General features: G+C 36.8%; 1 protein-coding gene across 1 annotated transcript in view; it reads right to left on the reverse strand.

Annotated features, from left to right (window-relative positions):
• Positions 1 to 1,053: 1,053 nt before the first annotated feature.
• Positions 1,054 to 16,883, reverse strand: part of LOC117171454 (chromatin modification-related protein MEAF6) — a 50,950-nt gene continuing 35,120 nt past the window's right edge. The window contains exon 4 of the mRNA XM_033358796.1: positions 1,054 to 1,720. Coding sequence (XP_033214687.1) covers positions 1,392 to 1,720 — 329 coding nt within the window. The 3' untranslated portion in view covers positions 1,054 to 1,391. The remainder of the gene's footprint in view (positions 1,721 to 16,883) is intronic.

A 16,883-nucleotide genomic window follows, 5' to 3' on the forward strand; every position in this document is an offset into this window, starting at 1 on the left:
AATCTGCATCTTATTACAAATAATTAAAAAAAGACTTAATAGCATTATAATGAGCGAAGTTATGAATGTTACAAAAAGGAGAATACATTTTTTATTTTGAATATCTCCTAAGTTTTTTTAATTTTTCAAAACTTATTTTAAGATTTTTTTCAACACCTGAGAGAACGGATACTAGAATTTTCATAAAAATGACTAACAATAGCTGAAATTCTTCAGATGATTTGACATGAACTTGCTGAAATGAGAAATTTTTTTATCATTTTCTTAAATTTTTAAATATACAATGTTTGTTCTAGAATTTTCAGCACCGGCGGAAATTAACATCACAGTTAAGCGAAAAACCAAAAAGAACAGCAGGTATAAAAATATCTTTTTGATGATGACTCTGTGGCGATAAGGTAAAAACGATGATTGTACTAGAATATTACATTAAACTTTATCTGATTTTTATCTGTGGTTGGAATAATAATATTATCTTAGTCTCACCAGATGGGAGTGGCACCGTTTATGAAATTCCTGAGTGACTTTATCGCCGAGGTTCCCTCTGAATGATAGGCTCTCGCAGATCTCTGCTATGGTGGGTCGACCAACCCTAGCTGGTCGTGGGACAATTGTTAGAACTGTTGACCATATGGTTCAAAATCTCCGAACACGAATATTGAGAGTACATGAATTCTTCCATGTCTGCGTTTTGTTCGTGTAGATGATAAGGTCTTGTGTCACAATTAAATGCTCTATACAGAGAAAAACACACAGACTTGTCGCACTTTTCGTAAAAACTTGAAATGGTATATAAGCATCGAGGGCTTATTCAATTATCGCCAGACTAAAATAAAAATGAGTGGATAATATGGAAAACAAAAAAGATAAGATTACAATTATAATTTAAAAACGAATTGTCACATTGTGATCGTCATGGCATTTTTTAATGGTCGAAAGGTTTTGTCATCCTACCAGAATGGTTTATGTGGTTACTGACAAAATGTTGCGCTGTAGCATTTTTTCAATAGCCAAAACATGTTTTTGTTGAGTTCGAGTAAGAATTGAATGGTATACTTTTATTGTTTTCCTTTATTTAGCATGTAAATTAAAATTGTAAATTAGTTTTAAAAACAACTCATAATTGCGTCCAGAACAGAAAATGATTGTCACATATGGTTTTTCATCTTAGAGACTTGATCTGTATTCTTCGTGGGGTTAATTATTTAATTACGTTGTTGTTATTATATGCATGCAGGGCGCAGGCGGCCGCATAATTTATGGTAAGACTAAAACTAATACATTTTGATGTAACCTCACGTAATCGAATTTTTTATAGACGTCCTTGAATACAAGGTACAGTGCAAATTATAATAGCTTATAATATTATTTAAACTAATACACGCAAGCTTTTACCTATTTCTACATCTTTTACTACTGTTTTTTTTCGCACTATTTGTTGGTCGAGTTTTATGTGTGTCTTTATTATTATTGTGATTATCTTTTACTGGCGTAATAATATGTTCCAGAACGCCATTTGTCACCGGTCCATCAGTAAATTGTGTGTTCGCATCCGAAATGCAAAGAGTTCCATTTTGAGCATATCCGGTCGGAATGGAAGTGTGATTTTTACCGCTTGTTTCTTTGCTGTGGCCAGAAGTCACATTCGAATTCCCAAAATTGCAATTATCCTCGCTGCCGCTGTTTCCAACTTGTGACTCCGACTCACTATATCGATCAACTGTAATAAATAAATTTGATTAAGAACAGGCATGGCAGTGTTCACAAAAGACGAAAAGTATTTAGAATTCCGGTAGCTATATTCATGCACTACGATATGGATAGAAACTGGTTTCTTCACATTACTTTGTATTACTGCTTGGTTTACTTTATATCGTTAATCTAATTAAATATTAGTAAATTAGGCAAACGTTTAAATATTATTTAATATATTTTCATCTACGAAAGAACACATAAACTATATAAAAATCTTAAAGTATCTCTTTGTTTTAAATAGTTTTAGTAGTGTATTCTTGTTCAATGAAAACCATAACCCCCCGCACAGTAGGCCTGGTTTGAAAATGTGAAAATTTAGAAATTCAAAATAGCGAATTCTATCTAGAAAAGACTTGAATGTTCAGTTTCGAAAATAATTAATTGAATGGAATTCAACATTCGATTAAAAAAATGAAGAGTGGCTACATTGAGATTTAAAGGTTCAAATTCGGTCGCCGCCCAAGTTTGAATTCTACACTTAAAATAAAAAAGATACGAACTTAATTGGATTTTAGACTTTTAAATATTGACACCAGTTAGTTTTCATTTAAAATTTTTATATCTATAATTTCTTATTATTTGTTAAGGTAACTTTAAGTATTATGACATATTTGACCTCGTATTGTACAAAAAAACTCCAGAATAGGAGTCTGCAGAATTTCCCATTACAATTCTTCAATGGTTAAGTGGTCTACGAAACCTCTATGTGTATTTTATGAAAAAAGTGCTGAAAACCAGGTAGTGGTGAAAAGTTTACGCGCACAACATGAAACCTCTTTCATGTTTTTTGTTGTTACGAAATTTGCAAACAATGACTGGAAAAATATTCTCGCAAATAAACCGAAGGGCCTGTGCGGGCTCTACGAGGATGGACGAACCATTTCTGTAGGTGCTCGTGGGAACAGCAATAGTAACACCAAACATAGTTGTAGTAATTGCGGTTCAACATAATCAAACAAGCAGGGCTTCCGGCGCAGCCACTGTCACTGGACGCTGTTGGCACGCGATTCAAACCAGGTATAATTAACAATGATTGAAATTAAAATAGATCATTATTATAAATTGTAAATTAATATAAGAATTTACATGATTTGTGACGCAAGGTTTGAAAACAATATAAATGTGTATATTTTGTAAATAATAGCACATTTTCTTTAAATTCAAAAGATGAATTTATATTTCATTAACAAAGGCTTTTGAAGAATAACCATTTTTATTTAACGAGCCGTGTCTGTAACGAAATTTTGGTACGAATAGCCGAATTTTTTTGGTACTATTAGGCACTAGCTCGATTTTTGTTATCAGCAATGATGATTTTTGTTTCTTTTTTTCATTAGGAGCGTCATTATGTGGTCGCTGCACCGGTCAATGATGAGTTCTGTTTCTTTTTTCTCATTATGAGCGTCATTATGAGGTCGCTGCACCCGCCAAGTGCAGTGCAATGGACCGGAAAAATCTCAATACATTTTTGTGGATGGATCGATTCAGGGACGGTCTTCTCGAGTGCGACGATAGTAGTATGGTCCCTAAACGAGAAAGTTAAATAACGCGACTGTATGCTCTGTAGTGCAAGAAACACTCAGAGCTCCCGCATTTTTCGCACCAAGATCTGAGAAAATGTGCCGAGGAACTTCGAAATAGCTGTTATATCAGCGGAGGGCCTAAACAACCGTATCCAGAATAAGTAAACGACAAAGAAAGAGAGGCGACACTGACACCAACCGCGGAAGTTTCAAGACCGTGAGATAGGTGGTTAAATTCTGTGACAGATTCAATACGATGATCCGGAAAAACTATCGTGCACCATGAGGACACGGAGCGATCAAAGGACAACCACTTTTTGCATCTTCGCCACATGTGTCTTAGGGAATTTCGGAGAACTATGACTATGGCCTCTATGTCTGGCCTCCAGTGCGCAACAGACAAAATTGTCGAGAATATGAAGTTCCAGTATACGAGGTACTTCTATTTCTCGGCAATTGACTTGATTTCCCTAGGAGCGTTTTGCGTAAGAGTAACAGAGATGGTAATAAAGCAGGCTTATTACCGCATTGTGCCTATGGGTGTGGGTCGTTCCAGTATGAGTTGCAGAACCCGATAGTATGTGCCGTAAATGCTCGGAGGGTGCATGACACGCTCCATATATATAATCGAAAATTTTTTGGCTCAAAATGTGGCGTCGGTATGCTAAAGTGTAAATAAAACCGTTTTGACATGCCAAAATAAAACCCTCCGTGGCTTTATACGGGCTTTCATAATCTTTCGTGTCCCGATATCAAGGGATCTGAGCTCGTCCTTCGTCCATAAAACCACTTCAATCGAATAGGGTACTACCAGGACGGCAAGCATAGTCGCTGCAGATACTTTGTTTTTCACTGGCAGTTCAGAAGATTAAATCTGCTGGATGAGACATTTGTATCTGTTTCGGATCGTATCCCTTATAGATATCACGTTCTGAATGCAGCTCTGTGGTACGCCCAGGCATCTTTAGCTCTCTGCAGGGCCAAGGTGTCTTATAGCGCTTCAGTTTCTGACGAATTTTTTAAACCCAAACTCCATTTAAATCGCCTGAAATTATTCCTCGACAATCGATAGAGCTAGGTGTAGTTGCTTTTTATTTTTAACATGGATCTTAAGATCATCGATGTAAGATACATGAGTGACATTACGCTTTCTATTTTCAGGTTTACCACAAAAGCACCCATCGGAATGGCGAGGTGCCAGAAATAGTGACAATAATATTAGGCAAAAGAGGAGTGGGTTCATGGAGTCGTCCTGAAAGACATCTCTCTAAAAGGTGACGTTAGTTGTCACACGATGTTTTCCATGTGTGATAGTAAATCTAATTTTCCAAAACAGAATCAATTGCTCTATGCATATCACGATGTGCGGATAACCGTTTAAGCTTCTTAACAGACAAATGGTAGGTCAATGGTATGCTAAATCTAAAGCTTTCTCGGTAACCAATTCAGGACATGGACAGGTAGCGTTGGTAGGATGCTGAGTCTTTTCAGGTACATCTATCGTTTAGCAGGTTCTTCCAAAATACTGCTACGCCCTTCTTTAAGCCGCGTTGTTCGTACGTTTGTTGCCACACCGGTTCGGTTGGTCGAACCATCCTATTATTTAGGATAGATGTGAAGATATTACACAGTGTATTCAGACAAGTGATAGGCCTTTGGATCAGCTAATTTGCTCATGTTTGACAGGACTACTGTGCGGCCTTCCACGAACCACTCTCATAAGACGTAATGTTAAATATGACGAAATTAAAAAGGTTAATAACTTATTTATAAAGTACCCTAGGCTTTTAACTGAGTACTTTTGGTGATCATATTTAGATATCGTGAAAGTTTAGTTGAAATGGTAATGAAAATTCTAGTAGCGATGGTACCTCCTTAAATAAAACGTGTATCTAAAAATATCATTATCATATGAAATTTATTCTATATAGTACCACAAAGTTACAGTTTTATTTGTAGAATCATAAACTTTTAATTTATAGACGTAACCGCTATTCGTCTTTGTTTACTATATTTAAAGACACAATAATATGCTTACCAAGCGTGACTGCATATTTGGAAATTTTCTTTCATTGTCAAAATTAACCCTCCTACCCAGGAAAAAAGAACCGATAAAAATCGAGTCGGTTTGAATTGCGCACCTGTCATTTGCAGATTGAAAGAATGAAAATGCAATCGGTTGGCCATATTTTTAATCGGTCACCTGAGCGCGGTGCTTTAAATCTGCCATTTCACATTCGCTGAAATTATTAGTGAATAGAGTTGAATGAGACTGACAAACCTCAAAAAATTCCTATGGGCATCCTACGATTCATTAAGGTTCATATGAATGGGTTGAGATTCAATATAAAATGGTGTTCTTAAAAGATCACACCGAATAGTAACAATACGATGCACACACAGCAATTTTCAATAAGCATGAATCTGCTAATTGTATGTCACCTCAGGTTATGTTTAACTGAGCAGAATATGCAGATTAAAATTTTAAAGAATTAATTCTTTCGAATGAGAAGTATGAAGTAATACATTTGATTAGGACAATTCTGGTTAAACAAAAATTAAAGAAATTCAAGTTAAATAATATTGTTATATATTATAATTGATGCGACAATTTATTTTTAAATTTGATGATTATTTAGTTGTAATTTTCTTTTTTAAATGGTTTTCAATCGATTACTTTGCGCAAGAATTATAAGATTTATACTGAATTAAGCGTCATTGACATTTAATTTATTCAGTGCACATGCTAATGGCTGCAGGGAGTCCACGTTTAAAATCGAACTCTGCATTTCTCTCATATCCATTTGCATCGCAAACATCCAAATGTTTAGAAATTCAATACCCGCATTGTGGTTAAAGGACTACATGTATGCCAGGATTTTCTTAAAAGTTGCCCATTTAACTAGTTTTTAATCAATAATTTAAACTATTTAAATTAGATTTGTTTTATTTAAATTAATAATTTTGTATCGGAAGTATTGTTCCTCTAATGGTTAATGTTGATTCATAATCGCTACTGAATGGGTACGAGAAAAAAATTACGTAGCCGATTAAAAAAGCCGGTTTCTCATTCGAAACTCACTCTAACCTATGGGCGGGTATCTGGAATTCCAGTGACAGATAAGCTATTCAGAAGACCTTAAAACGCATTCAAATGCAAGTGAATGGATTTTTGTTTCCTGGATAGACTCACCCATTTTTTCGATCACTGAGAACACACTGGGTCAAACTGACCCAATACTTCACGTTCGATTTTCAAAGATTGGCGACCCGCAGCACAGATACCATCATACAATTTTTGTTGTAAAATTCCAAATTTTTTTTCGTAATTTTTGCAACCATGTTAAAGACATCAACAATAGTTTTTTTTGTATACATTATTTCTATTGGCTCTTAAGTATACCTTTGAATGTTCTTAAGACAATCGATCCAGTAATTGCGATATGGTACACGATCAAAAAAAGTACTGGGTCAACTGGACCCAGTGTGTTCTTCGTGAACGAAAAATTTTTTTTCTCGGAGGGTTAATTTTGACAAGAAAAGAAAATTTCCAAATATGCAGTAAAGTTTGGTAAGTATATTATTAACAAAGGCGAATAGCGGTTACGTCTATAAAATAAAGGTGTTTAATTCTACAAATAAAACTGTAACGTTTTTTCATTATATAGAATAAATTACATATGTGATAATAATATTTGTAGACTCATTTTATTTAAACTCTTCAATACTTTCTTTTGTATGAATATACGTAAAATTTAATTAAACCAAAAAAATGGTTAGAATATTTTTTAAAATATTTTTTCCCAAAAATTTGAATTTTTTTTCAGTGCTAAAAATACTGTAACTTGATTCTTTATCCAAAAAGGAACATTTATTTCATTTATCATTTTTTTGTAGGGTGAATAGTATTAAAAATATAATAGATTGTTAAGAAATGGTAATTTTTCATAAAAATGTCCAAAACTTGATAAAACAATTGACTTAAAATATCGTTTATGGGCTTATTTTAAAGCTCTTGAGATCTAATTTAAAATTGGCTTTGTTTTTCAAGATATGTTTATTTCCGGTTGCCATGCAAGCGGTTAAAATTGCGCCTAACTTTTTTTTTAAATTTCACAACTTGAAGCATGCGCAAAAGGAACTCTGTGTATTGTTAAAAAAAAATTGTAGCAATTTAAAAGTACATTACAAGAGATTTTAAATGATACGTGAGAAAGTTTTCAACGCTGTATAGCTCGCGAGATACAAAACTTTTAAGAGCTTCTTTCCTTTTTTTTGGTGAGCTTAAACTTTTGAGCGGTAGTGCCTCCCGTCGTGAAGATATCTCGGGGGAGTTCGAAAGCTAGACAATCAATTGTTCAGTTTATGGTGCTGCAAGAGCTTTGGCTAATTCAAATCGAAGGCTAAAGCCGAAGTTGGATCGAAACACCAAAAAACGCTTGAATGAACTGAATAAGAAGATTGGATGGACAAGACAGAATGCGTTCCGTGTTCAGAGTGTGATTGACTACATAAAATATGGCATATTGTTGACCAAATCCGGGTGTTAATTAACGCAAGGTCCAGAATGTAGAAGAAGGAGAGATGGATTAGGTAGAATCAACAGTTTTTTGCTAAACCATCACGCCTCTTCAGGTATCACCCTGTTTCTGTCAACAATCGTCTCAGCTCAACCCGGTAGAGACTATTTGGGGAGAGGTATACAAGATCCTGAAAACATTGAAGTTGAAGAATATACTGATATCATCCGCTAAAAGTTTTGCGACCTCATAATATCTGAGGAGGAATGCCCATCATCAGGACGATTGCCTTCTGCCTTTTCCCTGCCAGTGTCTGAGAATTCTCGAGAATATGCAGATTCAGTATATGCAGCACTGGTAATTTTCGACTATTAACTCTATTTCGCTATGAGCGTTTGACGCAGCGGTGTCAGGGCTAATACCGTAAGAATGACAGGGATGGCAATAAAGCACTCTCAGTGCCTCATTGTGCCTTTCAATGTACGTGATTCCCGCATTAGTTGAACAACTAGATAGTATGTGTCCTGGGTGTTTAGGGTATGCATGAGACTCTCTGCAGCTATCACCGGAAATGTCTTAGTTCCAAATGTGGCGACGGTTTGCTGAAGTGGAAATGATACCGTTTTCACAGGCCAAAATGAAACCCTTCGTGTCCGACTTTAATCCGGGTGATTTAAGGCAAGCAAACATTACCGAATACGATATCGACCGATCTTTTACATACCTGTGGAACATGCTGTGCATCCTCTTGCCGAGGAGCTTTTCACGGAAGTTTTTCACCTGTACTTTCTTGATATGGACCTTCAGCAGAAAGTACTTGAGATGCATAATGTTTGATGCATTTTGCTCTCCCCTAATATTGAAGTCCAGGCCAACTGTTTCAGTAGCCATCTCTGCCATACTGAGGGAGCTTAGCTCGTCCTTCGACCATGGAAGCAAATCAAATGAATAGAGTACTACACGAAAGGCAAGCATGTTCGTTGCAGATACTTTGTTCCTCGCCGACAGTTCGGAGGACTCAATTTGTCCCGAATGTACTCTTTAAGAATCCGTAGAGGGAAATCTAGTTGCTTTTTATTTTTAGAATAGATATTGAGATCAACCATGTAAAACAAGATAGATAAATCAAATATAAACTGGAATTTCTACCGAACTGTCACATAAGACACCACATCGACTCAGCACTAATTGCAGACTAAGCGGTTTTATTTTAGACAATTTTCATGCACGGTGATCTAAAAAGAACGTGACTTGGGAGGGAACAATAGGTGCTTGCAACGATCACACAGGAGTTTTGCTCCTTAATTTTTGTCACCAAAAGAAGACGGTAAAGCCTGAGTGCTAGTCTAACCTTGTGGAAAAAGCTAACGCAGCCTACAAGTCAAAAATACTGTTATATTGAAAATAAACATTGTTCTTTCGTAGCCACCATAGCGAAGTGACATTTCATAAATATGGCGTAATAATTTCCTTTAAAGCAAAACAGTTATATAAATAAGTTGAGTCATTATTCAAATAGTCTGCTGTGTGTATATTGCGCATTAGACGTCACAGACTGATAGGAGATTGGAGTCTCTCTTATCATCTTAATGTGGGTACATATTAAACATATTGTGTATAATATTTTAAGATTTAGTAAAAACAATTGTTTCGGTTAAAAATTTATCTGTTGTGTAAAAAATTAAATCGTTATTTTCAAAGTAATTAATTACAATTAAATATATTAGTAGAAAAATGAAAAAAATTCAACAATAATTGGTATTATTAATCAAATTCAAATATACATTGCAGAGACCTTCCATGTCAGTTCTTTTGTTGACAGAGAAATTGTTTGTGATATATGCAGCATTTCTCTCAAAAGTGTTTCGTCTTCAATGGCGTTGAATTAATGTTTATATTGTTTTTGATGGTACTATTGTTCCGATTATCAATATTATCTAACCTATTGCTCATAAATTTTGTAATAAAGTTTTTATGGTAGTCATTCTCCATTAAAGTTCTTTTAACCAGATCTAAGTTTTTATTCCTAAATTCATGGTTGGAAAGTCTAACTGCTCTATCGACCAAAGAGTTGATCATACTTATTTTATATTCAATGGGAGTAAAAGTGTTAAAATTTAAATATCACCCCGATCAATATGGCTTCCTATACTATATATTCAAAGATTCTACAAATACACTATATAGTATTAGACATAATACAAATATACGTATCTTCAATTCCTTTGAGTAAATTAATAATATTGTTCATCAATAAATTATGTTAATGCATTTATTAATATGCGAGAACTATAATTATCCTAGACGTCTTCTTTTCGCTGATATAGAAGGGTTTATTATAAATAATATAATATTCAATTATCTCTTACAAAAAATTATTTTATTCAATACTCAATATACTGCATAGCATACTATAATTAATTCATAATATAGTGATTTAAAAATAAATGTAAAAAGTGCTGTCCTATTATCTTAGTTTTCTATAATTCTGCAAAATAGTATGAATTAAAAGCTGAAATAAAAGAATGAACACTTATATTAGAAAACTTCGTTCCCCTGCGTTACTGGTACCACTACAAAATTTCAGGAATCAAATACTTTGGCGAACGAATGCCTTTTTCGAACAAGTTCGGAACCAACATCTTTTTCAAACAGATTCGGAACGAGCACGTTCTTCTAACGAACATTGAACCAACACCATCCTTGAGCAGATTCGGAACGAACATCTTCTTTGAACAAACTACAAATCATCACCTTTTGCAAGCAGATTCGGAAGAAACACCTTATTCTACTCAGGCGTCGATATGCTAGTGAATACAATTTTCCCGTTTCCAATGTTGTCCCCCTTTCCCTTTCCTGTCCAACTTCTCCTCTAAATTTGCCAGCAGAATACTAAATAGGAGTGGGCTCAACGGAATCCCTTGCCTGAGCCCCCTTCCTGTCCTGAATTCCTCACCTTTCTCTTTTCCTATGTTCACTCTTATCTTAGTATCTACAAATATTTCTTTTATCCTCTCTATAAAATCTTCGTCTACTCCTCTCTCTCTCTCTCTTTCATGGATATCCGTAACACCCTCCTGTTAAAGGAGTAAAATGCTGCCTTAAAGTGTACAAAAAATGCAGCTAGCTTCCCTTTCTTCCGCCCAAGGTTCCTATTGACTAGATATTTGAGCACGTAGACGTTATCTATGCTTCCCACCCCTTTTCTAAAACCCGGTTGCTTGTGTGGTATACTTTCCTTTTCTTTCACTTGCCTTTCCAACCTCCTTCCAAGCAGTTCCGCATAAATGTTATGTCGCACCGACATGTGTGTGATACATCAATATTCCTCCACCCTTTTGCCTTCTTTCTTTATCAACGGTACTGACAACTCTGTCTTCTACTCCTCTGGCCATCCTTCTCCTTTCCATACCTTGTTGCAAATCCTCCACACATCTTCCCTCACTTCTAATCCTCCATATTTTACGGCTTTATTTTCCAAGCCATCTTCCCCTATTGCCTTGTTTTTTTTCCGCCTTGTAATCACCTCATTTAATTTATCCCTACTAACCTCGTTTTCAATATCCTCGTCCCCATCGACCACTTTTATTCCTTCTCCCTTCACCCTATATTCCACTCCACCTAAGAGCCCCTTGAAGAGCTTCGTCCACTCTTTCATTCCTATTTTTTCATTTATACCCTTCCTTCCTCCTCTTTTCTTATTTATCACTTTCCATTCCCTCCCCCTATTTACCGCTTTATCTACCTCATCCATGTATCTTTCTTTCGTCATCTGTCCTGTCTCCTTTATTATTCTTTTGTGCTCCCTCTTTCTCTTATTGAGTTCCCCTTTTTCCATTTAACCTTTCCTCAATTTTTTTACACTCTCTTTCAGCCTATCTTTACTTTTCCTGCATTCATCGTCCCATCAGCTTCCCCTAAATCGCTCTTCTTTTAATCTCGGTCTCACCTCTTCCCTTACCTTATCACGTTGCCCATTTCCATTCTAACCATTAGCCTCCTTATTCTTTCTTCTGCGAGAATGTAATCTATTACGGTTTCCCCTATATCCGCGTACGTATATCCACCTTCTTTATCTCCCCTTGTATTGTCATTACAAATGAACCATCCTGCCTCTCCTAACAAGTCCAGTAGCCTCCCCCCTCCCGATCCTTTTGCTTCGACTTTCTTATAAACATTTTCTTTTTTCTATTTCATACCTCTCCTCCTTGTTCCCCGGTCTATGCTTTCAAATTCCCTCCTATTAGGCCCAGCCTCTCCTCTTTATCCTTTGTCCATTTCCTTATTGTTCCCCATCCTTCTCCTCTTCTTCTGTACACGCATACTACATTCACAATAACTTTTCCTGATTTTATTCTTCCAACGAATGTTCCATCCTTTCCTTTTATATACTCTTCATTTTCTTCCTCTACCACTAGTTACTTTCTTACCCCTGATACCATGCCACCCATTCCTCTCCCTTCTACGTGCTCCTCTCTTGCTGCTTGCATCTTCCACTCATACGCTTTCAGTAATATTCTTTTTATGCCTTTCCAATCCTTCTTATCCACCCACGTCTTATTTATCATTATCACATCCCAGTTCTGCAATTCTCCCCAAAATCATTTGTCATTGTTTTTTAACCCTGATAATTGTATTCCCCTGTCCATCCCCTTACTCCCTACCCGTTTTCTACACCCTCTTAGCGAACTACTTCATCCTCCCTAATACATTCCTCTGCGTTTACCAATACCCTATCACTGCCAATCCTTACCCTATTGGCTTTACTCCTCTCAGTCCATGCCTTTTGCTCGATTATCCACTTTCTTCTCCTTTCCCGCCACGTCAGGTCTTCTTCGTTTTTTCGTTTCAACCATTTCTTTTTCTCCATTGCTTCATATTTATCCTGCTCACTTCTGAAGTTCACTAGAAACATACATTCTTTGCCCTCTTTTTTCCTTCCTAGTCTTCTTATCCCTTCCACTCTGACTTGCGCGCCGATGTCTCTCATCAGCTTCTCAATCTCTTCCTGTGCCCTTTCACTGTCCACTTTTAAACCCTTCATTATTATGTTCTTCTTCCTCTTCCCCTTCAATTCTTCTTTCAACCTGAATCAATCTCAAGCGCCACCTTTCGTTCTGCTTATGCTCACCCACCTCACACTCTCTCACTTCTTCCAAACTTCCTTTCTCTCTCACCTTAGGCTTATTTCTTAGTTCTAGTTTGATCACTCTTTCCTCTAGCAGTTTCATGTCCCTTTTCCTAGCTTCCTCATTCTGTCTTTGCCTATTCTTTATACTTTTCAATTTATTCCATACCTTCTCTTTCTCTCCTTTCTATATTTGCTCCCATTCTTCCGACTTTTGTCTCACTTTTCTTAACTCGTCTTTTACCTCCTCCCCCTCGAAAGTTTCCTCTTTGAATCCCTTTATAAGGAATTCTAATTTTGTAAACATATTACCTTCATCTCTCCATATATTATTTCTCCACACATTATCTCTCTCCCGCGTTCTTTTTTCTGTCATATCATTTTTAATATCATTGCTCCTCTCCGCATCTTCACCCACATGCTCTCTTTTCCTTTTATCATTCCCCGTTTTCTCCCCTTCACCATTCACACTCTCGCTGCTAATTGCGCTCGCCGACTGTTGCCACCTGTTCAACAAACCCCTCTCGACCCCGAGCTCCAAAATTTCAAGCTAAACCTTTTCAAATTAGTAGGCCTCCTGCGCCTATGCCCCCTTCCTCGTTTCGATTTTGCCGCTGCTACGGGATGCAAAGGCGTAGCGAACGTCTTATCTGCACTTCCCTCACTGTTTACCTCGTCTACGCCGCTACCTTCTCTCTCTTTGCTATCACTATCCTGTTAACTGACTATTAGCCTTAACTTCCCCTCACTTTTCACTTTCTATACACCCCAAAATTTTAAAAACTTTGTGCGAAACTCACCCTCCCACCCTGATTTCTTTTGACAATGTGTGGCTATTTTACTACTTCTCCCTTTCCATCCTTCGAACTCCTACTTACTGCTGAAAAACCCAGTGTCCTACCGAAGCGAACCTAGCCTCAAAATCAACTCCCCATACCCTCAGCGTACATTTTTGGTTAAGAAATTGATTTTCAAAAAAGTAGTTACATCTACTCGCAAAACTACTTGACGTCCTTTCTTTTTCTAAACTTTGAAAGACGGAACATTTAAGTAATGATGAATTTTCACTTGGAACAGAAATTTTTAAAACTCCTTTCTTCTAAATCCCACCTCACACCTTGTAACTAACATTTGTTCAGACCATTGTAAGAGGCGTTGGGGAGTGGAATGTATGTCAAAAAATGATAAATCACATACATAAGTGGCCTTATGCTTTCGATTCTCAGGTTTGACGCAGAAGTCTCCTTGGGAACGACGAAGTGCGAGAGATAGTGGCAATAATGTGAAGCGAAAGACGAGAAGACTCATGGTGTTGCCCTGAAAGACACTATTCTGACAGGTAACGTTCTAAGTTGTCCCTAGATGTTTTCTACATGATATAGTAAATCTGTTTTTGCAAAGTGGCATCAATATCTATGCACCTCACGATGTGTGGATGAACCTTCAAGCTTACGAACAAACAGAGCATAAGTCTATGGGAATCAATCCAAGTAATCGAAAGGTAGCAATGACAGGATGCTGCGTTCTTTGCGGACACATCTATCGATGATCTGGTTTTTTCTACATCCTGCTATTCCTCTGTTTGAGCTACATTGTTCGTAAATCTCTCGCTACACAGGTCCGATCATCTGAACAGTCCGATCATTTAGGATAGCTGCGAAGATGCTGACTTCAAACAAACCTGCTCCACCAGAGAGCCTTGATACCATATGCTCCCGAAGGGGAATAATTCTTTATGACTGTTAATACTTTTTCACCTACTCGTAGTGATAGGTGAGCATTACTCCCCAGGTGTTATGAGGGTAAAGCTCAGGACCTTCAAGTTATGTATGTTCATTTTCTCTGAACTACCTTTTTCACCTTTCTAGAATTCTCTCAGCGTCATATAGTACCCGTGTTGTGTCAATAACGTCCTGTCTGATGGTCAGCAGCTTTGACTTGTCGAGTGTGTGATTACGGATCAGCAGCTCGCGCGTGAATTGCCGGAACCTGACAATAAAATGGCTGTCAGATGTTATGTAGTCAATCAGACACTTAATGCGGGGCGCGCACTGCCTTAGCCAGTCTATCTTTGTGTTCTTTCTCTAGTACTGTTTACGGTTGAGTTGGCACTTCGCTTATATGACTTCTTTTCCGGGTGTTCTCGGCACGGTTTTTGCAGACCTTCTCGGTTAGATGTCATACTGGTATAGCAGTACTCAAGCAGGTCGTCTCTTAGCCGATCCATCCATTCAAAAGTATTGAAATTTTGCCGGTCACTCGCATTAATTCTTTCCTGATTAACTCTCCCAACTCTAAGGTAGTCGCACGTACAACTATGTTTGGTGCTATCATTGTTGTTCACATGCCAAAACCAAGGACGACAAGAAGCAGGTATCATGTATTAAATAACCAATGAAGAAAGGCGATAAAGACGATAAAAATACTATAATTGTGGCTGTGATGTCAAAATTGGTTAATATTCTTTTAATAAATTTTAGCTGCATGCCTACTCATTCGTTTTTGTTGCAAACTTAGATTTTCTAAAGCTGACATAGTATCAGTTATGTGATATTTGCACCTATTTATTTTCACACTAACTGTTGGCATGGAATTTTGAATCACACTTAAAATTTATTTGCCAGCATTTCTATTTTTTATCAATGCAATATAGCTTGCAACTAAAATAGAGAAATTTCAGCCTTAATCCAAAATCCAATCATGAAACAGAACGAAGATTTCCTTTAGTCGTAAAAACCTGTTAAGAGCCTTCCTTGAAAACTTGATTCTACAGTACAATGTCTTTAAAATACCATTTTGTATCCCAAATCTATAAAAAGAGGTTTTTTGCAATTAATTTTCTTAATATTATAAGTTGAAAGTGTAATTTAGTCACAAATCTTGTTAATTATTTATTACTTCCCAAAATTCGACTCTCAAACTGGGAGCATCCAAAATTTCCAACCACAACTTTCCTCAGCCAACAGAGAAAAGTGCGCCATTGATCCATGATGCCTTTTTATAGAATCCGCTTTCACCTATGCACTCTGAGAACATGAGTGTTGAATTTTGAGTATAATAGTTTTTTGCTTGTTGAGAGTTAGTAGAGCTTACTAGCACTTAGATGACTTTACATCAGGGATCCGAACATAAAGAAACGAAACATGCTGCTACATTTTGTTACATTATGTTACTGCGGTTCAAAACTTTGTTTCTTTTCGTTCAGTTATTTGTATCTGAAATGAAAGTTACTTGGTAACGAACTTTCGAACATGAATAAAAGAACTGTCAAGTATATATAAGTATAATATACGTTAATATACATCCAATACGTCCTTTCATATGAAACTTGAAATTCGACATCCTTAAACGTTGCATTTCACGTCGTTAATCATAATATATTGTTGTGAAAGGATGCTTTTTAAACTCCCTTCATGAGGATATCTCAAAAGAGTCCGACCTCTGGATCATTAATTGTTCAGTTTACGGTGCTACGAGAGCTTTAACTGATTCAAATCTAAGGCTAAAACCTTATATCTAATCCACTCGCTTTTATAGCCTAGCCTTCCTTGCTTCACCTCGCATGCATGTCGCTACTTCGCTATGCCTCGTATTGCCAGCATCTGCCTTCGCGGCTAACACTTAATACTTGTCTACTATTTACAAAATTTATAGTTTTCTTACACCTACTTCCTCTGCCATTTACAATCTTCCCTTCTCCATTCCTCTTCCTCCTTCCTTCAGGACTTAATTCAGGTACAGAGGGTTTCATTTTCGCGTGCCAGAACGGTATCACTTCCACTTTCGTATACTTTCGAACAATCCTATCATTTAGGATAGCTGTGAATATCTTATAAAGCGTGTTCAGACAAGTTCTTGGCCTGTAGTTTTTCGGGTCAGCTAAGTTGCCTATTTTCGGCAGGAGTATTGTGCGCCCTTCCACCAACCACTCTGGAATCGGCTCTTCCGACTTCAAAT

The sequence above is a fragment of the Belonocnema kinseyi genome, chromosome 1 (assembly GCF_010883055.1).
Source record: "Belonocnema kinseyi isolate 2016_QV_RU_SX_M_011 chromosome 1, B_treatae_v1, whole genome shotgun sequence".
Classification (NCBI taxonomy): Eukaryota; Metazoa; Arthropoda; class Insecta; order Hymenoptera; family Cynipidae; genus Belonocnema; species Belonocnema kinseyi.